Raw genomic sequence first — 26,909 nt, 5'->3', positions numbered from 1 at the left:
GATGGCGGGGTGTGTGTGTGTGTCTGAGTTAATGGTGGCGGCGCTTCGGGCAGCAGGACCAGGATTCCCGCTCGGACGCCCCGCTCGGGCGCTGGTTTGAGGTGGCCTGAGGGGCGGAAGGCGCCAGCGGCGCTCCTCGCGGCTCCCCTCAGGGCGGGGAGAAAGGACTTCCCCCCTTCCCCCCCCCCAACAACAAAAACAACAAAACAAAACCAAAAAGCTCCACACACCAAAAAAAAACCAAACACCACAACACCGGCTCCGTCCCTATGGCAACGGCGGGCGGAGGCCTGTAACCCGCAGCAGCCCCCGCCGCGCCGTGCCCGCCCCCTCACCGCGATGTCGGTGCTGCGCGGCCCGCGGCCCCGCGGCTCCGGCAGGAAGGCCCCGAGGAAGCCGGCGGCGAAGCGGGACTGGGACGTGAGTGCTTCCCTTCGCCGGGTGCCGAGCCCGGGCTTCGGGCCTGCTGCGGCCCCGCCGCCTCATCCCGCTCCTCCTCCGGCTTGCGGGCAGCCAGGCGGGCCCGGCGGCCGGTTGGCTCTGCTGGGCGGCGCGCAGGGCGCGCTGCGGCCTTTTGGCGGCGGGGGAAGGGCCGGGCAGCCTTGAGCGGGCACAGACCTCCGCAGGGGCTCGCAGCGGAGGGACCCGGGTTTGTGTGGCCGTGGGCGGGATACCGTGAGCAGAGGTGGGTGTGCGCGGAGGGGACAGGCCCCGCTCGCTTCCGTGGGCCCGCGGGGTTAGGCCTCCCGCCTGGCTGCCCGCGCCTCAGAGCTCCCTGATAACCGTGTCCTTTTTGCTGCTGCCTGCCTCGCTGGGGTGGAATGCTTTACAGTGCCATAAAAATGCACCCTTGCCGGTTTATATTGTAGTTTAAAGGTTGTGGTTTTTTAATGAAACGTAAAAAAAAAAAAATAATTCCGGTTTTTTCCTCCGTTCTGGGGTTTGATGTGTTCTCTGGTTCCTGTTTGCAGAGCACCGTCCAAGATTTGACCGTCCACCGGGCGACTCCTGAGGATATTGTAAGTATAACAGCCATCACTGCTCCTTCTCCGTGGCAAGGAGATGTAGGTGGTTATCTGCCATAAGTGTTTGCCATACTTGCAGGGTACTGTCTGCCAGTTTAGTCTGCCGTTCTTAAGCTTCTGAAAAAATTGGTGTTATGCATCCCCAGCTCTGGCAGTTGGTGTTTTTCAGTTTTCTGTTTCCATTGGGAAGCAGTAGCCATAGATTTTATTAACTGTATACAATCGTAAAAGCATAAAAACATAAATACATAAAACCTCAGTGGATTAGTTGGAATTAAGTCTTATATCTGCTGGAAAGACTGTAAGACGTGCTTCATTTGAGGAGTCTTTCTAATTCTGAGGTTACTCAATTTTCATTTAAATGGTTTAATATAATTTCTTTATACTGGGCGACCTGTTCATCACAATATGTGCAAACTACATTTCATTTTCCTTGGTAGCACTGATTATTGGGATAGGCAGTATAAGCTGTTGTTTCTAAATTTTGACACGTTAGTCAGGACATTTGCACACAATAGCAGAGATAGACTTGACTGTATAAGTGGTTGGCTTGATAGCTTCCAGACACTTTAGCAAGCACCTCACACATTTAATCTGTTTAATTTATATTAAATTGAAAAAATACATATGTATATGTAATTGTTAGATGAAGAGAAATAATATCTCTGGTGACTGACAGTGTTAAATCAGGAAAATGCACTATTTCTTTTTATGCATATTATAAGGTGGTAGTGTTCAGTGTGTTCTTCCCTTTACAGCTGAGAAAACTTGCTGAGTCAGTGGTCCAGGGCAGGTGGAAGTCATGAGACTTGCTTCATTCACTTTTGGAGCCGCTTTAAATTTGGCTGGTACTGATTGGCATTTTACACTTCTGGATGTTTGTGAGGCTGTCATTGGTACTGCCATGAAGTTAACATAAGTAGTATTTGGCACATGAATGATAAAATCAAGAAGAGCTTTTTAGCATTGCCCTGCAGATTTTGCTTTAGAGTGTCCCTTGATTTTGAAATGGGTTTTTTTATGTTTATGTAGCTGCGTCGCCATGAAATACACAAATCAAAAAACAAAGCACTAGCGCATCTGGAACTTCAAGAGAAAGCACTGAAAAGAAAATGGAAGAAGCAAAAACAACTGTCTGCTGATTCCTTGGAGAAAAGGAAATTGACTCTGATGCGTGAGGTGAGAGCTAAATCCGCACTTTCAGCCTGGTGCAGAGGATTTGCAGCAGTAGTGGAAAACTGCTGTTTCACATAGATTAACATTTGCTCCTTTTGTTGGATAACTTGATTTGTATGTGCTTACACTCTTCCACCTCTGTGTGCTGTGTGTATGCAATGATTGGAATAGACTGTCTAATGTACTAACTGGTCTACAGTTGCACGTTTCATCCTTGTTGCTTGGCTATGCCCTCTGCGATTCAGGGAGCCTGTTTGTGTCTGAACAGGAACTGTTTGCAGGTTAAACTGTGTGTTTAGAAAAGTATCTGTATTCTTTGCGTTCTTACTGCTATCTTGCCTTTTCCTCCTCCTGACTAGTGTGTTTCTTTGATGGAAATGTGAAGGTTTCTCTTTCTAGGAGGGACATTCTTATCTGCCATTGCTTGTTTAAACAGAGAAAACCGCAGAGTCTTAGGGGCTGAAAGGGTGAGGCAAGAAGCTGGTAAGGAAGAGCTTGTCTGGAAGGAAAATTGACACAATAAAGGTTGAGGAGCTATGGCTGCTAGCAGATAAGCTTGTCATCTCAGGATCAAAAAGCTTGTTCTCTAGACATTTTGAAGCATTCTGAAAATACATTGTTTAGTTTGCTTTTGAATATTGAACTATAGCAGCAAACCTAAGTTTAGCTAACAGAGACAGTAGCTGTCACTTGTTTGAACAGGGATTTCAGTGGTAGACATCCTTTTCTTTCGCTTGGCAGGTGACTCCTTGACATATGTTACGAAAACTACTCTCAAAACATAGTTATTAGCTTTCAGACCTCAGCAGCACTTGGACAAAATGAGAATTGTTCTTGCTGGTAAAGAGTAAGAGTGATGGTGAACAGTGTTCACCTAGCAGTTAAAATAAACGTGATCTGGTAGTCCTGTAAATGTGTAGTATATTAACCATCACCAACCTTTTCTTGCTTTTGTCTTTTGTAAATTTTCAGAAGTCTTTTTCTGATCTCTGGTTACATTCAAGCATAGACAGAAACAAACAAAAGTACTTAGAATTGAAGGTCACCTTCTAGATTCCTGTTTGACACCTGTTTCTCTGCAATCGTGGTAGAATTTTTGTGTTAAGGATATTGTGCTAATCAAGCTTTTTGATTTTTGACCTTTGTTACTTTCATACTTTTCTGCCAAGTGCAGGAAAAGTGGAGTATTTAAAAAAGCTGTGGACTTTTTATAGAAATTTCTCTAATTTGTAGTAGCAGGCTAGTTTCAGTAAGACTTCCGTGCAGAAATAAATAACGTATCACAAAGGTACATTAGACTACCTGCTATAAGATTTGGCTGGGCTACCTGTTATGTGACTTTGGTATTTTGCAGTTGTGAAACTCATGGTTAGGAAATAGTCTTCTGTATTTGTTGCCATTTGTAATGACAATGTGCAAATTTCAAATCCTCCTGAGTGGCTTTTCCCTTCATATTTAAGAGATGACTCTTATTTGACATAGTCTGTGTCTACTTCTGAATCAGAGGAAAAATGCTTCCTGATAGGAAGACTAAAGGAGGTGATGCCATACAAGATGAATCCCAGCTGGCCATTGATGTTTGGAACACTGGAATCTTCTTGTGTGTAGAGAAAAATAAAATCAATGGGAGAGAGATACTGCTTTTGCCTGACCCTGGCTTAAATCTTGGTAATTGCTAGGTCCTGTTGTTCAGAGTGGCTAGAGGGACTCCTCAGTCTGTGTCTCCCAGTAGAGCACAACCACTGTGGATTGTCACCTTGTCTCTGTTATTTTGGTGATCTTTTTTCCTTTATTGCTGTGAGCATAGCTTCCTTAGCCCCTTGAATCCAACTCAACTGGAAAAGACTCAGAGACAAAAACTAGGAAGATGCTGCTACTAGTGTGTTTTTTCTTGTAGTTGTAAGTTGAAGGGTAAAAAGAGTAAGAGTTATAAAATGGATAAGCAAAAATTGTAGTATTTTGGGCATTTTTCTGCAGTGGGGAGATTTTAGGGTTAGTCCAGTTTAATTATCTTTGATAACAATCTGAAACAGGAGGGAAAATGAATTTTAATGACTGGGACAAAGTACAGCACTTAGTGAATTTGTGGAGGGCACGTAAATGGGCCTAGAGAGGTTAGAAGCTGGTATCACTTTGTTTTCTGCTGATCACAAGCAAATGTGGGCTAATGTACCTTGGGAACAATGCGCTAAAAATGTTTATCATGTGTTCATCTGGAGGGTGAATCTTAGGAACCTGCTGATGCTGAAAGAGATCTAGCAGGGAAGGTGAAAACAAATTAGTCAGGATAATTTTTGTCTTATTAAACCTGTCACCTTAGTTTTAATTGCCTTAGGAAAAGGAGTGATCTTTTGGGACAGGTAAACTTTTTTTCTTTCTTCTGCAGATCTGGCATAACTTTGTCTGAACACGTGTTGTTTTGATGTCAGATGGCTAAATGGAAAAGATTTAGTTAGTATCAAGTGTGAAAACTGAATAGTGATTTGAAAAAGTAGACACATGAGGTAATTGAAAGATGAATATTCACTGATTTACTAAATTGGTTATGAGGAGAAGTGTAATACCCTGCAGTGTAATTCAGGATCAAAAGACTAGAAAGGCATGGAAACTTCTTGACATAACAAAGCATAGTAAAATAGCAGGTGAGGGGGAAACAGGTAGCATTCCACTGCCTAGAGTTTTTTGGAATGAGGCTGAATATAAACCAGCAAACTTATTAATGGACACTGGAAGAAATTCTGTGGAAATAAGAGCATATATTGCTCTGAAACTGTTACAAACCAGTTCCTCTTAGGATTCCTGGGGGAGCGAGAATTGTCACTCAATTCTCTAGGAAGGCATACGTGATCCTGTCTTTTCAGTGGCATCTTCTAAAGCACTTGCAGTCTCTCCAGCTAAATTTGATTAACCATAATGAAGTGGAGGTCACTTACATATCTGGTCTCTTCTCAGATATTTAAGAATAACTACCTTCTTCCCAGGTTGTGGGATATAATTTTACTAGTGTGCCATTTCCAGCTATATGAATGAAGCCATGAGTGAGTGAGGAGTTTTGAGTTGCGTTTTTCCCACGAAGCCATGTCCCCAGTGGGCTCCATTTGGCTCATAGTAGCTGAATACCTCTTGCTTTGCACTCCAAGACCTTCCTCCTTAGGAGAGAACTGGTGTGGTACCAGCGATGGACTTCAAATACTCAGCGAGAGGGACCTTGAATACAACAGCTGTACTTTGTGAGAAGTGTGTGGAGATTCCCAAAATGTCTTCTGATGCTAGATGTAGTCAGCTGTGTTTATATCTGTTGAAACTTTTGTGGTGGTAGGTGGCTTAATTTTTAGGCAGGATTTTCAATAGTTGAGGCTGAATGGAACAAGTCTTCCTGAATTTGTTTGGATCTAATCATGGAGTGCAGTTTTGGGGTGTCTGTCAGATGTAGATAAGTGTCCTTCAGCTCAACAACATTGATATCAAATGATTTGAGGATACATACTGATACTTATATTTTTTTAAATTGCTAATATGTCTTCATTTTGATAAGTGTCATAAGCACCCAGCTTCTTGTTTGTGTCAGGGTGGAAGGAGAAGGGAGTAAAGAGTATTGGCTCTAAAGGGAAAGTCAGTGCTGATGGGAGTCCTGGAAGTAATAACTGTTTAATTTTTCGGAAAAAAGAAAAGGTGAATTCTAGTCACTCTGAGGCATGGTTTTCTGATCTGTCTTGATTAGGTTCTTATTGCACAGTACCAACTTTGCAAACAGTGTCTGGCTGAGTGTTCTTTTGCAAACTGTTTAGAACAATACCAAAAAAACGGGAAAAACTGGTCTGCTTAGTATGAAATATTTCCTTATATGCTATACTTTCAGATTCTGTCTGATCAGTACTGTTTGCAAGATGTATTGGAACGATCTGATCAGGTTATGGCTGTGGCAAAAGACTTTGGGGATGCTCCTCGCACACGAACAGGTAGACAATCTCATTTATGTGTGGTAGTACATTTAAGATTATCTCCTTGTTTTTAGTAAATAATCTTGCTTTGCAAAATTTTTTTTTTAACTGATTTCATCTCATCATTTAATGTAGTATGATTGAGCCTGGTCATGTCGGGTGAAACGCAGATGAGGACACCACCTCCCATGGCAGGGGAGAGCAACCCATGGCCGGTTATTCTACTGTATCAGTCCATTGTGGAATTTCAGATTGCTTACTGGGAAACACCTCACACTTAGCATTTCCACAGCCAGGCTACTGGCCCGTAATGAGTTTGAGGCACTGTAGTAGTGCTGATTCTTATTGCTACATGGGTAGACTGCTTGCTCTTGGATATTGTTGAAGATTTATCAGCAATTTGTGAACACGGCTTTTCCTTTTCTTATCCTGGTTTTTGGATCTTTATGCTGCTGGAAGGCAGGACTGGCTGTTTGCACGTGAAATCTTAAACTTAGGTTCTTTTTTCTGTAGGCTGCCATTCTCTTTTGCTTATAATGACTGTTTCATCTATACACTGCTTCTGCACAAGGGTATTTACACAGGTGAGAAGGACAAAAGCCTGGTACACAGCTGAGTGTATTAAGATAACTCCATGGTAGACCTTTGCCAGTTGTTTAAAGCAACGTATGTCCCTGTGACCCTTTTTGTGCAAAGTACGAGAACTTGCTTGTTGGTCCTACGACATACAGATAGTGTCCTCTGTTTTCTTCCCTGTTTTGTCTAATTCCTTCAGGTTTCCCTAATGTAACAATGGCTCCTAACTGTGACATAGAATCGTCCCAAGGACCCATTGTACAAACCTGTGATCCTCCCACTCAACTTTCCATCCTTAGTGAATCTGTCATGGATTCCCAGGTAATGTATGTTCTGTTCCATGCATGTCCTGTGGCCTTTTTGTTTGCCCAAAATAAGAATATTCAAAGGTAGAGTTTCCAAGCAGAACTGCACCTGTCTTTTGCGCATTGTATCAACCATGTTGATAACATATGTGGAAAATGGTTTTAAATGGAGGTGAGTTTGTTTAGTGAGGCTCTGGGAATCATGATTTTTTGATTTTTTTAACCTTTGAATATGAGAAACAAACATACTACGTCTCATAGAAGTGCTCTCATATTGGCATGCTCTCCCTTTTAAATGCTGGAGTTACCAGCAAGAGAAAAAAGTAACTACAGGCTAAAAAAACAACTTCTGTGTCACTTAATTGCTACATTATGAAATATGCCTCTGATTTTCTAATTATGGCTGCATATATGGCGATATAGCCAGTTTGGTTCCAATTTTTTTTCTGATAATGCACATGTAAATGTAACCCAGTTAACCCCACAGCCTTGATGAGTCCTACAAATTTCATTTTTAATACTTCGCATTACTTTACAATTAGTTAGATTTGTTTAAAAAGTTATTTTAATTGTTTTAATTTGTTTAAAGTTTCATTTAGAGCCTTTGCATTCTGTTTTCTTTTCATGACCTGAGTTGTACCAGGAATGTTCCCTGTGGTTTGAGAACAGGCATATGACACTCCCAGGAAACAGTGACTGAAGACCAAAAGGGCTGTGGGAGTGGAAATGATGGTGCCATATTCTCATGGTTCTCTAATCCTCTTTCCTACCATATTGTGCAAATATCTGCAGTTTGAGTTGCAGTACTTCTGTCACATATTTTGGTGTGATTTTTTTTTTTTTTAGTTTTTTTTAATATGAAGAGTTAACTGTAGCATTTTTGTAAGCTGTATCACTGGATGCATGCTGCAGATTAGGCTTACATTTTTAAAAGAAAAGCATACTGATAGTTGTCTGCTGAGCTTCTGTGAGATTTTGTTTTCCTTATGTGCCTACAAAAATCATAGTTAAAGGGTATCTGATGGAAGCCTACCCAGAAGCACAGAAACCTGGTAGTTTGAGGAACCCCAATTCCAAATTTGATTGCTTAAGTTTTTCTGTGAATGTGGTATGTAGGATTGTATTTTTTTCTGGTTGCATTTTACGCAAAGAATATAAACGTAGTTTTGCATATCTCATTACAAGGTTGTTTAGCTTGTGATGTCAAATGGCTGAAATTTTAGAAGTGCTGTAATTTAGGTTGCTTTTTCCATCTTCTGCCTGCTATATCTCTGTATTTGTTTTGGTACACCTTTTTGGTAAAGCTTTTTTTTATCCTACAGTATGTGTGGTCTGAATTAATATAAATAATTCACATAAAATATTGCATATTTAATTAATCACTTGCTGTGTTGTGTTCAGAGATCATTGTCAGCATCAGTATTTCTTAGGTACTAATGTTCCCTAAAACTCTTCCCACAGAGGGATGTGGTTTTGTTTGGTTTGTTTTTTTTAATTTTCTTTTGAGGTGCAGACTGAAACAAAGGTTTCTGTATTTTCTTGAAACAATTCCAGAAATTTGGATCTCTTAACTTCTTCCTAAAAAACAAATTGAAATTACTGTGAAGTCCCTTTTGTTTTCTTTGTCTCCTGAAAAGGCTCTTAATGAAGTGGAAGAGGAAGCATTATCGATCTATCAGTCAGAAGATGGACACCATGACTCTCGGAATTTTAAATCCAGCATCAGTTGTGGCAGGTCAGTACAAATCTATCCATTCAGGCTTCCATCTCCTTAACACTGGAAATAGGTGGAGTTAAAAAGGTGCTGCATGGGTATAGTTAAGTTACTTTTTCTGTTTCCCTTTGTCTTCTTTTCCTGACCTCGGGATTCTAGGGAAAGCCTCTGTTGTAACATTCATTCTCAGAATGAATGTGAGTAGGGAGCTCACCTGAGCAGTTACAGATATTTTGAAAAGCTCTTTCTAGACTGTAGAAATCTAGAATCATGCTATTCTCCTATTATAATTCACTGTTACACTTGTTTTGAACGTAGGCTACTTCGGTTGTTGAGAGAAGAAAATTCCTTGGAGAATTCTCAGTTGTGGGCTGAAAAGGATAGGAGGAAGACTACCTTATCACAGGAATCAAGTGTGCCTTTGACTCCAACAACTGTTTCTCCATCATTGGATCAGTCAGGTTGGATTTGCCAAATCACAGCCTATCAAATGTTGTTAGGTTGTTCACAGGATCCTGTCTGGAATTTCTTTTCTGGGTGGGGGTGAGAAACAGACACATATATATGCTAATTTGGCTCAGATGAATTTCCAGACTAAAAAGCCAGCTCTTCTAAAAAAATTATATTACAGTTAAGAATGTACCTGAAATATTTCATGTGTGTATTTTTTGTTTTGTTTTGCGTTTAAATCAGCCCTCAATGCTACGAATGTAGTCAAAAGAATCCATTCAAGACTTCAGAATGAAGACAAAGAAGAGACTGTAGACTCCACTTACACTGTGAGACAAGTGCTGAACCCGAATTTAAAGAAACAAAAGCAAATTGCAGCAAAAAGTTTAGTACTTTTACAAATAACATACCTCCCTTTGACCAAAATCCTTAATATCATAAGCAAGTACAGGTTGAAAGGGGTCTTTGGAAATCATTGTAGGGCTGACTGAAGTTTGATTTGGGCGGGGGGGGTGGGGTGTCTTGAGTTTTGAGCATCTCTAAGGATGGACATTCCACAGCCCCTTGTGTAGTGTATTCCTCTGTATTCTGCATGTTTCTTGGCAAAGTGAAGTCCACAGAAATTTGGGAATTTTTGATTTGATGCTACCCGTTACCTTGCTAGCTGTGGAGTTCTCTCCTGTGCAGGGCTTTTCTGTTTCTGATACAGCTTTCTATTCTGTGCTGCACAGGCTATCATGCATTTCAGTCCCCGTATTCTACACACATTTGTATGTGCGGACTGACATCAGATACAATTGTTTTCATGTTACAGTTTGTAAAAGAGTTGCTCGCTAAATATGACACCCAGAAGCAGCTGAATTTTTTAGCTGGCTGTTCATTGGCAAACTGTTTCCATGCTTTTAACTGAGAAGGAGGAAAGTATAAACAGGTATCTAAGATAAAAGGACCACACAGTCGTACTTGAGAGGTACTAATGTGGTGGCAGAAAATGCATTTTTTGATGATCTGAAAATAACTGGGATAACTGAGGGTGTTCTTTGATGGTCCATTTCAGCTCAGGGCAACGGAGGGCCTTTCCTTTGATTTACTTCAATAAACAATGTAATTTCATTGGTACTGCAAAGCTCTCTATACAAGTTGAAATTCCAATGACACTTTCCCCCTCAGTGAAAAGAAAACAAGCTGCACAGAACGTTGCAAGATGGAGGGATGATTATCCAGCTAATTCAGTCCCCGCTGATCTTCAGAGGGACAGCAGATCCAGCCTAGATGTTCTCAACCGCATGATACATGAAGTGGAGCATGAATTGGAGGAATATGAGCGATGTACAGGTCGTGAGGTTCAAAAAACTGAGAGAAGTGAAGGCCTCGCTGGGTTTACCTTGTCACTGGTGAATGCTCTCTGTCGTTTGATGCGCTACCTCAAAGAGGTGAGAAGACTCTGAATTGCTTCTGTAGAATGAATGAAAAAGGATATAAAATTACTTTACAGATGTGAACTTTGGTCTTTCCTGGCTCCCAGTCAGTTTACTGTGAAGTCTGATGATCACTGCTTTTTATTTGGATTGCATGCAATTAGGAGTTAAAACTTTTAATTTGTTAGCAACAGGTATGCCTAGCGGAAAGGGAGGAGCTGACTGCAGTGAAGGTCTCTCAGTGGCTATTAGCAAAAAATACAAAAGAAATAATGTAAAATTTGTTATTTAAATATGTTTAGAGTTGTATCAGAGTATTAACCACAGCCTCATGTACAAATTAGTTTTCTTCCTTTGCCTCCCAAAGGCGATGCTATCTAGTTTCCCTTTGTAAAGAGAAAGTAACATCTGATATATCTTTAAAGCTTTTCTCCTGTTAAGACAGAAGGCCAAGGAGTCTGGGTGTTTAATGAGACTACTTCTTTTGAAAGATGTATTTTGTATTCTCAATTTTTACTGAGTACCTCTGTGATATTGTTTCCACTTGATGTGTTACTGTTCCCTCCTTCCAGGAGTTGATTGTTGCTTGCAGAATTGTCTGCAACTTTCATAAATTTACTACCTAAATTCATAAGTAGAAGTATGCAGAAGTCACTCAAGCTACAAAGTGTGGTTGATTGTATAAAGAGTTGCTCAAGGCAGACAGTGTGCATACATAATTTTCAGTGACTTTCCTGCTTTTCATGGAGCTTAAATTACAATTAGAATTTGAGAATGTGCTGGTAGGAAGCAGAGCTTGTCTGAGTATTTCCTAAAATCTGATCCCTGTGATGCTAGGAATAATAGGAGTGTTTGTGTGCACTTCTATCCTGTGTGCTTCAGTCTTGCCTAGCCAGGAGAGTGAGCAAAGTTCCAATGACTGAATTATAGCTGTCAATGCATTTCAAGACAATGACTGCAGCGGATATTTAAAAAGCCTCTGTTTTAGCTAAACAGTGGATCTTCAAGAGGTTTTGAAGCTTCTGGAAAGATTCCCTTCCTCTTCTGGGAAGCAAAATATATCTTCCAGCTTTGCTGCAGAAAAGCTGAATGCAGAAGAGTTGTGATAAAGGATGTTGCTTAATTTATTCTCAAAAGTATATATAAAAAGTAGGAAGAGAAACTTGAATTACTGAATCTTGCATGAAAGTATTTTTCTTAAGTGATTAAAAAATCAACGTCTGCAAGAAGAAGATAATAGAGGAAAGGGGAAAAAGAAACATCTGAAATGTTTGCTAAACTATACGAAATTCTTAAAGGGAAGTGGATAAACCTGACTTGGTTTCTAAATGATTTTTGATATCATATGCCAAATGTGATAATTAATTGTTCCCTCCTCCATTCTGCTAAGAATGCTGTTTTTTTCCCAGACTCACAGGGCGAAGAGTTAGAGTAGACACATACTACATTAATCTGTGGCACTGTGTTCTTTATCTGTGCTTCGGCATTTTGTGGTGCAGTGTTAAAGCTTACATGATTATTATGTGATTATTCCAGCAGTGGCCTGGAATGAAAGTACTTGTTTCAGGGTATACCAGACCCAAACCCTAGCTGATGGTAGGAATGGATATATACAGCTGTTTTACCTTATGCTCTCCCCATGTGTAAATGTAAGGTGTATAGCTGCTTAGAAACTCTTCCTGCAAGGCTAGGTTAATGCTGTGTAGGGTGAGTAGACAGAATAGCTTGCCCAGGTGATCTAAGGCATCAGTAGGCTTCATCACTGCTACCAGGGTTAAGTCCTTATTTTGTGCTGTCTTTGGTTTCAGAAAAGATAGGACTGTCTATGGGGTTTTTCTTTTTTTTTCCCCATTTTCTGTGTCAGTTTGCTTCACTTGGATCGATACAGAAAAGCTGTTCTCTCTATCTGGAAGAAAACCAGAAAATGGATGGCCTCGTCTCTGATATGCCTAAAGGAGGTCTGTCTGCCTGTCTTTGTGTCTGGTGACAGTATCCGTGATTATTCTCAAAAATTATTTATTTATTCATTCACTTTATGTGGCTGCAGAGTCGTTTTGTCTCTTCTTTGGTGGTTTTTCACCTCTGGTCCCAATGCCAGCACAAACTAATCTATGGCACGTTATGGGCAGCTCGTGCTCTCATTCTGTCTGGCAGCAGAGAGGAGTACCCCAGCTGATTTTCAGGATCTCTCATGTTTTGGAGGTGTGACATATTTCTTTTATTCAGGGATTGCTTTGAGTAAATGCAGGCACCCATCTGGGGAAGGGCTCCTTTTGCTAATTCTGACATGTTCATGTGACTGTAGCCTCCACCCTTTTAGTTACAGTGGTCCAAAAAGTGGCAGTTGTGTATTCCATTTACCTGTTGGAGGTGGAAGGGATTCTTTTGTACAGGAAGACTGGCTATTGCAGCAGTCTACCTTAAAATAATAGATTGAGAATATCTTTAGAGGACAAGAAGTTCTTTACAGTAAAAAAAAAAAAAAAAAAATATCTTTTGTCTCATGGTCAAGTGGATTACTTAACAAATAAACCTTTTTGTCTTCTCTAAAAAAAAACCAAAACCCACCTTCTAGACCTTTTTCTCTCTCTGAGGGAAAACATTAGAAAGCAAGTACTTCTTTATTTAGTCAAATTTGTCTTCATTAATGAATTAAGGAAACTAAAGAATAGGCACAAGTAGCACAAGATACTGACAAGCATCAGCACACCTAGAGTTATTTGATTACTGCATGAAGATTCAGTGACTTAAAAAAAAATTGTATCCGTGTAGAGAGACAATGCTGCTTGTTACAGCCTGTAAAGGTTGTAAAGAAGAACAAGGATGTATAGGATTCCCTACAGTGTAGTGGATTAACAAAAAAGGAATAGTCATCTGTCTGACAGTTCTCAAGCCCTGAAAACCGGATTTTGTCATGAAAGTAATGAAGTCAATTTAACAGCTCTTCCCACTATTGCTACAGTATGATGTCATATTGAGCCATTCCTGTTTCCAAGTATGAATCTGTATTGATTTATAGTAGGTTTTTAACTTTTTCTCCCTCTTTAGAGTGAAATGCAGCTGCGCGAGAAAGAGGTGGTGAGGCAGCAGCATGAGGAGATGTTGAACGAACACAGAGAGCTGATTGATGCTCTGACCGCAGAAATACTTCTAGTGAGGGAAGAAAACGTTACTATGCAGGTACTGAGCCCCCCTTACTCCTTATCCATCAGGATGACTTGTTAGCATACAGAGTTGTGTTGCAAATATTGACTGAGATGCATTGTCTCACGTTCCAAGAGATTTTAACAACAAACAGAAATAAAATGATGAAATTGGATGAGGAGCCTGGGAATTATAATAGCAGGTGTGAGGTGTGGGAAAAGAATGTTTCAAAAGCCAATACTTTATCTTCATTTAACTTTAAAGCCTGAGAAAATGCTAGTTCCATGAAACTGAGCTTTACTTTATTAATGTAAAAGTTTAAGCATCTTCCTGCATGCTTCTATACTTTTAACACTACTGGAGCAATAGAGTAGACTAGATGTAATGCTACATTTACTTCTTTTCGGTTTGCAGTGGAGGTAGATTTGTTCCATGGTTACATTTGGGAATGAAGCAATAAAGCAAGCATGGAGAGGAAGTGGCGTCATGAATTAGGAAAAGGAAAACCAGAAAATTTATTTGAGTCAGGAGGGGAAATAAATGAGAAGCATGGAGACACTAATAATTAACACCTCACTGGAATCCTACAGATTCATGCAGTGGTATTAAGAGGCCAAATTTCTTCTCAGGACTGCTTGTAGTATGTAATTTTCTAATTCATGTTGCTAAAATACAAATCTCTTTCTCTCTCTCTTTCTTCCTTCTTTAGAGGAAGTTTCAGCAATACATGACGGTAACAGATGAACAGCTGACATCTCTCACACAAGCATTTAAAGGCCTCCCTTTGGTAGAACCTAGAAGAGAACAAAGTCCAAGCCATTTTGGAATTGCAAGCAAAGGTCCAGTGAACGGCCAAGGTGTGTGTATGTATGTGTGAAGGATGAAATGGGATTTGTGGCTAGTTTATCCCTGTAGTGGAAAATCTGGTATTTAACAGGTATCTGCTTGAATAAATACCTCTTGCATGAGCATGAATCTCACTTCTGGAAATTCAGATGCTATGGGCTCTGCTGTGAGCACAAGCACTTTGCTGTTATTTTTTAACAATGTTACAGGTTGTATTCCATCCCTGTTGGCATCCTTCTGTTTGGATCAGGACTTCAACTTTTTAGCCAAGTCCTGGGCCTGAGCTTTAAGTGAGACATAGTATGTTATTAAAAAAAAAAAAAAAAAAAAGGGTGTAGCCTTCCCCCATTAAGATGGCTTACAGAGTCAGGTTTATTCTGAGGGTCCTAAAAAATGCCAAAACAAAACAAAGCCAACCGAATCAGGATCTCGCTGCTCTATTACTGAGGCAGCCTGACGGCGTCAGATTGGTTCTTCCATAAAACATCAGAGGTCGCTGCTGACCAGAAACAGCAGCTGCTGAGGCCTATTAACTAACAGGGCAGAAGTCTGTTACTTGGTGTTTGTGGCTTTATATCAGAGGTGAGTGACCTGTTGAGTGAGATATAACAGAGATGCAGGCGAATTTAAGGCAGTAGCATTGATGGCTAAATTAACTAAACCTGGTTCACCTTGTACTTTTAACGTTCTTTCACTAGGGAATTTTCTTCCAACTTTCTTTCCCAATCATTGTTTAAACGTGTCAGTTTTGCTCTCAAGGTCAGAAACACTTTGTGAATCCCAAGATTCCTTGAAGCTATTTGTATTCCTTAGTTAAATGGTGGGTTTGTGGACACTTTTATTTTCAAAAACTGACTGTTTCTGTGGGGTTCTCAGGAAGAAGCCACATACCAGATCCCCTTTTTGTGATGTACCCAGACTTCGTAAAAGCAAACAAAAAAATCATACCCCAAAATATAAAAGCCCAATTAGAAAAGCACCCCTCAAAAAAAACCCCAAAAACAAAACCACCCTGAAAAACAACAAAACCCCAAACCCTCCTATTCAAAAATTCTGCAGGACTAGAATTTCCAAATCTTCCTTCTTTATTGGTCTCTCTTCTCACGAAAATGCATCTTCCAGAGGGAAAGCTTCCTGAAGTTACAAAAATCATTCTTCCTCCTCCTCTTTCAGAATCTCTTGTACCCTTAAGGCACCTGACTGGATGTGAAACATTTCAGATGGCTAGTTTTAGAAGCCATGCATAAGTTAGCATAAGACCTCTCTGGAGAGAGGAAGAGTGGCTGAGAGGAGTGGGGGCGATATTAGTGACAAATGTCATGTGAGGAGGTTACTTTGGAAATGCAGCTCTGCACAGTGAAGCAGAGCAGGAAGGTCTTTCTCATTTCTTGCCAGGGTCATTGAATGGTAGAGCAGGTTTTAAATTCCATCTCAGAATCTCAGTAATGTGAACCACAAAACAATATTTTATGTGAACAGCCTCTTCTGGCTTTTTGCCTTTGAAGGGTGCTTTTTGTGTCTTGCATTTTGGGATCAGATAGTTCTGCTTAATTTTCCACTAAATTCTCTTTTGGAAACAAATACCCTGAACAAAATCATGAAGGGGGAATTCAAAGATGGCACTGCCAGAGCAGTGGTTATAAGCATATTAAAATTACTGTGGTCTCACATTTCATGTTTTTCATTTTGTGCCTCCCTGATACATTCAAAATAGATGGTAACATAGACACAAACTAGTTGTAGTTAAATACAGAAAAATAACTTCTTTTTTTACTGAAGAAATGTCTGATTTTAATTAAGTCATTAAAAGATCATCAGAGAGCTTGAAAAAGCTTTGGATTGTTTTCTGCTCCACCACTGTTGCCATCAAATTTATAATATAGGACAAGTGTTTAGGTCTGCTTTTCTCAGGAGAATATTACCAAATGCAGCTCACTTAAATACCTGTTCCTCACTGTCATGTTGAAAAGGGGGGGGTTTCCTCGAACCCATTATATTTGATCAGCCTGTCAGTTTCCCAAGAAAGATGAGACCCTTGTGCCCGACCAGTCTGTCCGCTCCCTGCATTTTGACAGCCCACGGTGTCGGAGGGTGATTTGACCAACTTATTCAGTGACCCCCACTGACAGCATCATGGAGTCACATCCCTTGTATCAACTACTCAGATCTGCGGAGACTTAACACAAAGTGAACTTCAGCTGAAGGTTTTTGTTACACAAAATGCAAGTTTGTGACAGGATAAAGTTCACACATTGGTGGTGATAGTACACTGACCACAAAACAAGCTTAAAACAATACACCTAGTAACAGCTAGCGTGAGTTAGTTGTAGAAGAAAGTTCTTACCCAATAGGCATCTCTATGGGGAGAAAACAGGTTCAGCCCATCAGCTGATCCCAGAAGTTATGACGGATTCTTCCCTAACTTTCCCTCTCTTTTGTTTACTTCTTATACTACTTCTTTACATTTAGATGGAGCTTGACTGACTCTAGTTATACGTATTTTTGTTAGTGATTGGTGTAAAATTCTCTCACTTCTAATGCATATTAGTGTGCATCCTCAGATAGCACTGTTGAAGCTTTTTACTAACTATGCGTGCTCCTTTGCCCACTGTTGGGGGGACTATTTGAGTCAGAGGTCTTGATCTCCCACTGCCACAATTATCTTTGTCCTACTTCCAACTAATTTTAAGTTAATATCAGTGGATTGCAACACCTTACCAGCTTGTCTCCTCTTGCAGCCAGAACTTTCCTCCCTTGGAGGCTTCTTTCTGCATACCTTGGATAACGGTGTTCTTTTCACCATCCGTTCTTTGTTTCCCATCCTTCCCAAGGCTGACTCCCTTGGTTAGAAATCCCTTCATTTGTCACTTTTAACAACTTTAGAGAGTCAGTTTGACCTAAACTTTGTGCACAGATTTGTTTAACGTATATTTAAACACTAAATCAGAGTTTGGTAATTTGGGAGTTTAGATGACAATTCCCCACTTTGGGACTTATATATATTCATATATCAAATAAGTCCCGTTCTCCCTGGAATTCTCTCAGCAATAAAACACTTAGCAGTGTTCATCTGAGGAAAGTAATTTTTGCCGCAATTGTTGGCTCAGCAGCGGACATCTTCTCATATATTCTTCATTTGACAACTGCTCTGCAGCTTATCAGCTGTGTGGTATTATCAGGTTCCCATTCCTGTAGGGAGTACAACAGAGCTTGGCCACGATGTCTCCACTCTTCTCCACCCTCTGTTACCCCTGTCAGCATGTACTAAGATGGCAGGGTGTATTGCTTAGGGAGCCATGGTAAAGTAGACTCCTTACATGCCAACCGTCCTGAAAGGGGTAACTGTATTTTACCCTAAAAAGCTTTCTGTAATACTACACTTCCATGAGGTCCCAGTTTTCTCTAATTTCCCCCAGAGTAATTTTCCCACACTCACAAGTCACGTGCCAGTAAGTCTTGTGCGTGAGCTACAAACAGATCTTTTGCTCGTATCCTGAAATTGTGAGGCTACATGTAAGACCTCTTCTTGGTCAGTAAAGGCCAGTAAAGACTTGTATTATGCTCGAGTGAGAGAGTCCTGTACCTGGGGATCAGAAGGAAGTTCAGAGTGTGTGTGGAACACGCTCTAGTCTGTCTTTTCAGACACCTGAACATAAGAGTTCTTAATAAGATTTTTCCCTACACTGCTGTTGCACTAAAACTGATTTTTTTCCTTTTTGTTTGTTTTGGTTTTTTAACTTTTATCCTTGCTTTGTCTCTTTCTTTAGAAAAACCTGATTTGAGCTATTCTGAGCCCAGGACTGATGCAGGCAACAGGGAAAATACACTGAAAGCCCCACAGGAAGAACTTTCTTTCAAGTTTCCCCCAAGGCCAGGTGCCTCAGGTGGTGTGGGTAGAAGCTTGCCAGCTCACGTTTTCCAGCCAGCTGTGCTTTTGTCACCCCCCCGGCAGAAGAGCAGGCAGGAATTGTCTTCCCTCCAGAATGGTGAGATCTCTCTGGCTGTAGTAGTGTGTTACTCTGGGAGCCTGTGTAGTGTGCTAATGTTTCAATCTCACGCTACCTTTGGAGATGTATTTTCTATGGAAAGTTTTTAATATGTATGCTTTGCACTATATCCTACTTCTGCACCCAGACACACATTTCTTTTCTTCCTGTGTTAGATTTCCTTTAGACTCCCTGTCCCCTGCAGCTCTTCATCTACTGTCTGCAGCCTTGTCAGTGGCAATCCAGACCGACATCTTTATTTTGTACTGGTTTTATTGTCACTTCTGTATGATTGCTGTAGCTTTTTGTCTGTGACATACAGCGCATCATCTCAGATTTCCATCTGCTGATGGTGGAATCCAGCCTCCATCACTTTTAATGGTGGGACCACTGAAGACTGGAAATTAAATGCCTCTGCAGCCCCTGCTGCAGACAAGCCAGGATGTCTGTAGGCTGTGTACTCTTGCTTTGAGTCAATATTTCTAGCAGAGGTTTTTCTAAAACTTCGGGAGTAGGTTTCCATTGAGTTTCATTTAAAACACAGGAAGTGGCTGAAGAAGTTGTGGGTGAAATTATGTGGTGCCAGATAACCAGATTAACTCAGTCTTGTGTCAGTATCCATAGGCTTGAGGAGTTTTATAGGTCAGTAGCTCAATTCTGGTCATTTGGAGGAAGAAAGTTCATCAGGGGTGATTAGGGAAGGTATTTCTCATTTCAACTTAATGGAGTGAGCAGAAGGGAGGATCCTATGTGACTCTCAAAATTAGTTGTCTCTTCCTGCAACTGCCACCGTAACCACACGCATCTTACTGAATATGCTAGGTCCCTGTAACCCTCTGATGTCAAGAGGCAGATAATTGCATCTATGACTAGCGTGATGGTTGCTGACAGGACGTAGGGCACAGTAGTGGGGTTTTGTGCCTTCCCTTCTCCTTTTCTTCCCTGCTTTCAGCTGTGTTGCTTTCTAAGTCTTTTCCAAGTCAAAAAAAAAACCTCAAAATTTGATTTCTAAGGAGTTGGCAGGGCAATTGGAAGTTTGTATCGAGTTCAACCTTTTGGTGGGCTGCTGTGCTGTGAGGAAGCACACAATAAATCGGGAGGAAATGATGTAAAGGTAGTGTTCTGCAAAGAGCAACGTGTTTTCAGTCCCATTGAGAACTGCAAGATGTTGGCTGTCATTTGAAACAAGAATATAAAACTGTATTCATAGATTTAGCTACCATTTGGTTATGTGAGAAATGTACTGTTACTCTTTGAAGACCATTAAGGATGCTAAATGGCTCAACAAATGTAAAACTTCTTGAATATTCCTTTTATGAAAACTGTTTCATAAAACAGATTTGTATGTAAATTTTTAAATGCCATGCTCTGCTCAAGAGACAAAAGCTAAAGCTTGGGAAAGAATGGGCTATTTGGTATATAAAGCATAGAAAATCTGGTTTTGATCACAAAATCCAACTTGGACTTAACACATAGCAGCTCACAGTGCTGTAATGTATCTGGTCACCCGTACGTGGCGTGTTTGTGAATGATGACCACAAAAAATACCTAGCTACCTTTGTTGACCAGAGTGCTTCCCCTTTCTTAGGTGGTGAGCAAATAGCTTGTTTATTAATATGCCAAAAGTCTTCTATTATTTTGTTTTATTATTTGTACTGGATAATATTTATACTTATAGAATGTCAGAGCTGAAATGCAAACTTAGAGTTTATTAGGTAAGGTAACTGGATTTAGGAAAATGGAGGACTAACCAAGAAGTAGTGTTTGATCTTCTTTATCTTCTCTCTCAATCTTTAATTAAATCATCTAAATGTGAGACTGTTTGCAATAGGAAGTACTAAACCTGGTGAGCTCTTGCAGCAGGATCTGGCATAGAGTGATTTTGATCAGTAACATAACACTATTTGGGCTGGATGTTACAATTCAGGTTCCTGCTTGATTATTAGTAGCCTGACGCAATAAAATCACTGGTAGTTTCCTTGATGAGGATCACGTGTCTTTCCTTACTGTTCCTTTATTTCTTGTTTGTAGTGTTTACAGCCGTTTGTCAGTCTCCTGAAAACAGCAGAAGAGAACTGTGCAAGGAAAGGAGCTCACCTTCCTCCCTGAGAACACAGAGCACGACTGAGGAAAATTGTCTCATCTTTCAAAGGCAACCAGCTCTTCCTGCAGACAAAGACTTGGAGAGTTCCCACGAGAAAATCAATCTGTCCTGCCCAGGTGACACTAGAAAAGACAGTACAGCTGAAGAGTTATTTCAAAACGGCGACCTGCTGGGACAGATAGCTGAGCTCACACAGCAGAACTCTTTAATTAAAGCTCAACTGAGCAAATTCAGAGGCTGCTCTGAAGACACAAGTGACTGCCTGTATCAGCCAGGCCCAGTACGAAATGCAAATCCTAGTTCAGGCTCTTCAGAAAGACAGGTGAGAATGTAACAGAAAAGGAAGGCTGGATTCCCCATTCTGCTGATCTGCTTTCCCATAGCTTGCTGATGCTTTAAGACTGTTTCTTTCCTGTTGTCAGTTGTTTTGAGGAAAAGAGTAGCAAAACAAATAGTTTTTTCATTAATTTGCTTGGAGACTTGTGGTATTTGTCATTCCCTAAAGAGCTCAACATTAGTTTCTCATATTGGACCTACAAGTGTTGAAAAGCATGCAGCACATTTAAAAGTTTAGGATAAAGTTATGCTGCAAAAAGAGGTGTAATTGCAATGTGATCACTGTTGTAGCTTTGGTAATATTAACAGTGAAAGCACTGCACCAACCTAGAGGTTCTTTCAAGCTTGTAAAATACGTATTTAAGTCCATGCCATACATGTCTTCTGCTACTGTGACCCAGAAGCCAATGAAATTAAAGTTAGGGCAGGTACATCTCTTGCAAAAACCTGATTATAGTGTATGCACTAGTCGGGTCTGTCTTGTCAGTCCTGCTGTGTGGTGAAAATCCCTAAATCTTTGGGAAAGGGAGAACTTGAAGTCTTCAGTTGACACAGAAAACCTTTAATCTGCAACTAAGTAGCTCTTTGGTGGCACCCCAGTGAGTGGAGTTAACATCACAGAACTGCCTGATCCCTGCCCTTGCTACTGTCTTTACTTCTGTTCTGTCACAGTGGCTGAATTACTGTTCAATTAAGGATCCTAAAGATTTTAATTTTCCTCATTTAAATGTAGGCTGAGTGTTGTCACTTTCCACATTATGTTGCATAATGTTGTACAAGGCAATGCAAACTTTAGGTGTTGTTTTTGTGGAATCAGTTCCCACAGGTGGAGGGGAAGAGGTGACAGTGGGATGAAAACCTGGTTTAAAGATGAGTTCCATGATATTTTCACTAGAAATCTGCTTTTGCTTCCCCACACCCTCCTGAATAGGTGTCTCTCTGATTAAGCTTTTTCTTAATTATGATTAATTGCTGAATGGTTGGGGGTTGTTTTTTCGGGTTTTTTTTCTGTATGTGATACAGACAATAGCCAGTTTTTTCTGGTTTGTAGGAACAGTTTAAAAGTTAGGACCTAGATACAGGAAAGTGAAAGGGACAAAATCATATTTTTCACAGGAGGTGCTATATGAATGATGATGTTTACTTTCAATTTGAAAATTAAAATGCATAGAAGTACTTGGAATATACTGCATGCTTTCCTTGAGTGTGAAAATTATAAGTTTTTAATTGGAAGTAATTATCCAATTATCCAAGTAGACTCATCTGATGGTATCGAAGAGCTTGGAGGAAAGAATAGCAGAGCTGAATCGTCAGAGTACAGAAGCACGTGACAAACTGTTGCAGCTAATAGACCAGCAGAAATCAGCTGCTGCCGGTATGGTACCTCCAATGGTCACTCCTGTTCTGCCCCCATCCCTACATTTTGCCGGTAAGTACCCAGCTTCAGGAGAAACAAAAACTATTAAGACAATGTTGTTCCCCTTTTGAGAGTTCTCTGTCCTTAACCTGATGGATCAGCGGTTGCGGTCAGCAGTACAGTCAGCAGTACACTTGCTGTTAATGACTGTATGGTACAAACACTCCTTACTTCAGAGAGATAAAAATATATCAGCTAAACTTCTCCTGAAGTTAGTTTCTTAGTAATTGGTCTGCTGCAAATACTGTGCTTCATGGTAAATCTGTTCTTTGCTATGTCCTTGGCTGCGGAACAGCTCTGCTACGTAGTCACTGGTGGGCAGAACTGGGCTTTTCGATCAATCCTCTCTGCCGGAGAATCTTTTATAAAAAAATTAAGTATTTAAATCAGGCTTCTAAACATCGCAGCAGAGTGGTTGTCCAGTTCTCAGCCACATTTTGGTTTTTGGTGTCTTTGGTGCTCTTCCCATGAGACTACTTTGCTGAGTTACTACCAGTGCTAATAGAAATAACTGGAGCTTCCAGTCATCTGAAGAGGTAAATTAGTAAAGGGAATATTCTTGCTGATTCAGGATTCACAGATTAGCTGCCATGTGTAACTAGAAACAAAAATACTTTCCAGCAGGTGAGGGCTGATTTATCTTTTCATGGAGTCACTGTAATTACAGGCAGAACTGCAGGTGAGCACGTACACATGCTCTGTCTAGAACACCTGCCCTTTCCCCCTTCTTAAACCACAGAGGGCATATAAAGGGAAGGACTTGAGGGGAAGGAGAGACCACAGTGTGTGTGTGTGCATATGCACGCAGGTGTGTGTGCAGTGACTCACACAGCAAAATCATAACACTTTTAACACTTCTACAGCTGTTTTAACATACATTCAACATGGTAAGTAAAATCTTAAAGGAACAAAATAGAGAAATTGGAAGTCTCTAAGCCTCTGATTGCCAAAACCCAGAAAGTTTATCAATCTGTAGAAGAATCATTCAGTGTCTCTCCATGTTATCCACAGTTGCTCTGAGTATCTGCTGTCATTTTCAGAGAGTGGGTGTGGCGTTGATGTTTAGCCTGATGTTTTGTGTCTGATCTGTATATTCTATTGTGAATATTCTGCAATTGTGAGGAGTTAGGTGCTGCCCCTCAAAAAATGGGAAAATGAAATGAATGTTATGAAACATTGCTGTGTTCTCATCAGAATCAAGCTATTATTTATTGCCTAGAAAATGCAAGGAAGACAATTGAAGTGTCTGTGCCTGTGACAGTCACTATGGACAGCTCCAATGAAAGTAGTGTTTCCCCTGCCAGTATGACCAGTATAAGAAGGTAAAAATTAACCCTTTACTATTTCATTTTTCAAGTGTCTTGATTACCCATGCAGCAGAACCTGAACACAATAGAAAAATTGCCATCTTTTTCTTTGGCTTCACGGACTTTCCCTGACCTCACCACACTCAACTCTGTGGAAGTGGGACAAAGGTCCAACAGCTTTTTCACAACTTCCATTGTTTGTATTTAAAATACCTGCAATGTGACATAAGACAGATGACATGAGTTGTTGAGGACTGTTGATGAGGGGTCCTAAGTCAGGATCTGAGGCGTGATTCTAGTAGTTGCTTCCATTTTTCACTTTTTCAATCTCATTTTGAATGTCTACAGGTCTGTAGGAGACTCCAGCAAACCTTGTTCACCCCTAAGTGCCACATCAGAAAGCGTGAAATTAACTTCTGTTAGCCAAAGGCCAAAGGTAAGACTGAAAAATCTTCAGCCAGAAAGTTTGATTGTGGTGTCATATAAGGAAAAAGCAAGACAGGTAAAGAAAGTGAGAGAGCTTCGTCCTACCTTAAATCTACCAAGGCTAATAGTAATTGATTTATGACAGTTTGGATTCCAGACAGTTGGTAAGGGGAGACTGGAGTGCTAGTGACACTAGTTGTTTGCTGCCACAGAGCTGTTACTTACCAGTGAGTAATCCTGTAACTATGTTTTCTGCCATGGCATCTTCATGCATTAGAGCTGAGAACCTCTGGCAGTCTCTCACTGATGGCTCCGAGAATTTAAGCATTATGATGTACTGGTAGAGTCACACAGGAGGCAAGCGAGCTCTTGCCTAGCCTGTTGCACAGGTCAGGTGCTGAAGGGTAAATAAATCCAAATGCAAAGAAAAATCCCCGGTCTAGATTTCTGATTCCCAGTGTGCAAGGAGGAGAATGGACTACAGCGAGACACTTTCGCGGGGAACTGCAGGCAGTAGGACAGTCTGGTAAACCAGCCATAGATCTGTTTATAGGTTTGCGGGCAACCGTGAGGAGATATTAATACCGTCTTTCCTGATGTCCGAAACAACCTCAGTTAGGAGTGATAAAGAGAAATAAAGTTAGGGTCCAAGACTCCCTATCCTGACAGCAAAGTTATACATGCCCAGAGGGAAAATTCGGAATACTTAAGGTAGATATGCTTTAAACTAGGTATCTAAAGTAGGTGGTGCCGACGGCAGAAGTTGCTGTGTCTCGGTGAGCTGGTATGGAGCAATCCTACACAGGACAGCACTAACCAGCAAGTCTGTGGGAAATTTCTGTTGTATGAATTTCAACTGGTTTCTTCTTTTGCAGGTGGAAAAGCAAAAAGAAGAAGGCTGGTTTGCATTGTCAATGCACGTTATGTAAAGGAAGTTGCACTCAAGTCCTGTATTTTAAATTTTATTTTTTTTATGAACCACAGTTAGGTCACAGTAGTTCCTCTGTCCAGATGTACAATTTAACTCTGAAGTGCTTTCATGTCAGGGCCGTTAGTATGAAAAGGTCCATATGCTTACTGTATTTACACCATACAGAGCACTATAGGAAGTCCTGGGAACGAGCTTCTGAACTGGATACGCTGCTGTCATATTACATCTTCTCACCAAATAAATCTTTCACAAGATTGTCAACTGAAGCTGCTGTAGCAATACAAATGAGCATCTGATATCAGTGTTAGATACACTGAAGACGGGAGGTTTTAGAAATTGCATGTGAAACTTTCTGTATTTGCACAAGATACGGGAATGAAAAAGTGAAGAAGGACTGAGAGGAGGGAAGGTACCTAGATTCAAAACCAGCCTGGAGATTAGGAAGCCAGTCTAATCCTGCTGGGTGAGAATTTGCATCAGAAATATGTGGTTTACAGTTGCTCCCAAAAGTTGTGTGTTCTGTGCAGTTAACATACTGGGGATTACATCTGGACTTGAGGATTGATTTTTTTTTTTTAAATCTCATTTAATATTTTTACAGTAAATATTAAGTGACTATTTGAAGTTGAAATAAGAATCTGTATTTGCTGTGTACTGAAGTGTGCTCTCTGATTCAACAGAAAACTGTGATAAGACTACAGTTGTATTAAGCTGGTTTGTTATGTGTGTATATAATACTTCAATGACCATGTTTTTATATTGTTTTTATTTGACTTTTTAATGTAGCCACCATTTTATTATTAATGATTAACAATAAAACCTAGGATTGTGAGGAAATGCTTATATATCTGTTCTTTACATTGTAGTACATCTGGGCAAAAAACTTTATAATGGACATCAAAAAAATGAAAAAAATCTGCAAGTCTGGAGAAGAAAATATCTATAAGTCTGAAACCTAGGTTTTGAGTAAAGTTTTTTTTTTAATATTTTCTCTTTTTTTAACGGTTAAATTTGCACCTGAAGATATTGATGGGGTGGGGCATTAAAAGGGGCCAGCCCATACCCTTTCAATCAGTTCAGTTTTAGGAGAATGAAGAAAAGATAGTTGTCTCTTTTTTTCTTTTCCTTTTTTCCTTTTCATTTTAAAGGGAATTTTTCTTTTAAACAGATTTAGAAAATCTAAACAAATATGGGGTTCAGAAGAGGACCTGTTCAAATATTCATTGACACTTCTGCAATTTGTTTTTCCAGTGTTAACTTCGGGAAGTGAAGGCTTACAGTCCTGTTATTTTGTGAAGTAACAGCTAAAATTGCTTGGAAGAAGCCCCCCAACTCATGCAGAGGCAGGAATGCCACGGCTGGGATGGAGTACGTAACCATAATGCCCACACGTTAATCCTGTTGCTTCTGACTTACACCAGGCTAATGGCTACTACAAATGCTCTGTAACCATTTAGACTGAGATTTCCTTTTGGAATGCAGGAGTGGAATTAGTCTTTCAAGTTATCTGGATTCCTTCACTTGGAAGCTGCGGTATCAAATAACTATTTGGAAGTGGAGTCATCTCACTCTGTTCCGGTCAAAAAACACTGAGGTGAGAAATAACTGCTGGTTTTCCTTCACACTGTTAGTGAAATCTGAGTCTCTTTGAGATCCATAGAACTCTGGTTTGGGAGGACTTCAGGTCCAGCTTCAGAGTCAGGACTAGTGACTCCGTAAGACTGTTGCCCCATGCGACAGCGTCTGTGGTGCAGAGCACCCAGCTCGCGGCCAGCGGAAGCAGTGGGACCACCCAGAGCTCCAGCCA

General features: G+C 40.5%; 1 protein-coding gene across 6 annotated transcripts; it reads left to right on the top strand.

The window, feature by feature from the left end:
• The first annotated feature begins 273 nt into the window (after positions 1–273).
• On the top strand, positions 274–25,939 carry SPICE1 (spindle and centriole associated protein 1). Of its 6 annotated transcripts, none has more exons than XM_056340393.1 (17): positions 275–420; positions 972–1,019; positions 2,058–2,204; positions 6,061–6,160; positions 6,918–7,039; positions 8,661–8,758; positions 9,056–9,198; positions 9,431–9,571; positions 10,358–10,620; positions 13,654–13,785; positions 14,459–14,606; positions 18,363–18,581; positions 20,613–21,007; positions 22,279–22,450; positions 23,658–23,760; positions 24,094–24,181; positions 25,047–25,939. In XM_056340393.1, exons 1-17 carry the CDS (start codon positions 340–342, stop codon positions 25,098–25,100), a joined length of 2,454 nt encoding a protein of 817 aa, XP_056196368.1. In that variant the 5' UTR covers positions 275–339; the 3' UTR covers positions 25,101–25,939. The 6 variants fall into 6 exon arrangements, 5 of the variants coding, with proteins under 5 accessions (XP_056196370.1, XP_056196368.1, XP_056196369.1 ...); XM_056340396.1 differs by lacking the exon at positions 275–420 and adding an exon at positions 436–685; XM_056340395.1 differs by lacking the exon at positions 18,363–18,581 and having other exon boundaries at positions 274–420.
• Positions 25,940–26,909: the final 970 nt, after the last annotated feature.

Source organism: Falco biarmicus, chromosome 5 (assembly GCF_023638135.1).
Source record: "Falco biarmicus isolate bFalBia1 chromosome 5, bFalBia1.pri, whole genome shotgun sequence".
NCBI classification, from domain to species: domain Eukaryota; kingdom Metazoa; phylum Chordata; class Aves; order Falconiformes; family Falconidae; genus Falco; species Falco biarmicus.
This window is presented reverse-complemented; position numbering and strand designations above follow the sequence as displayed.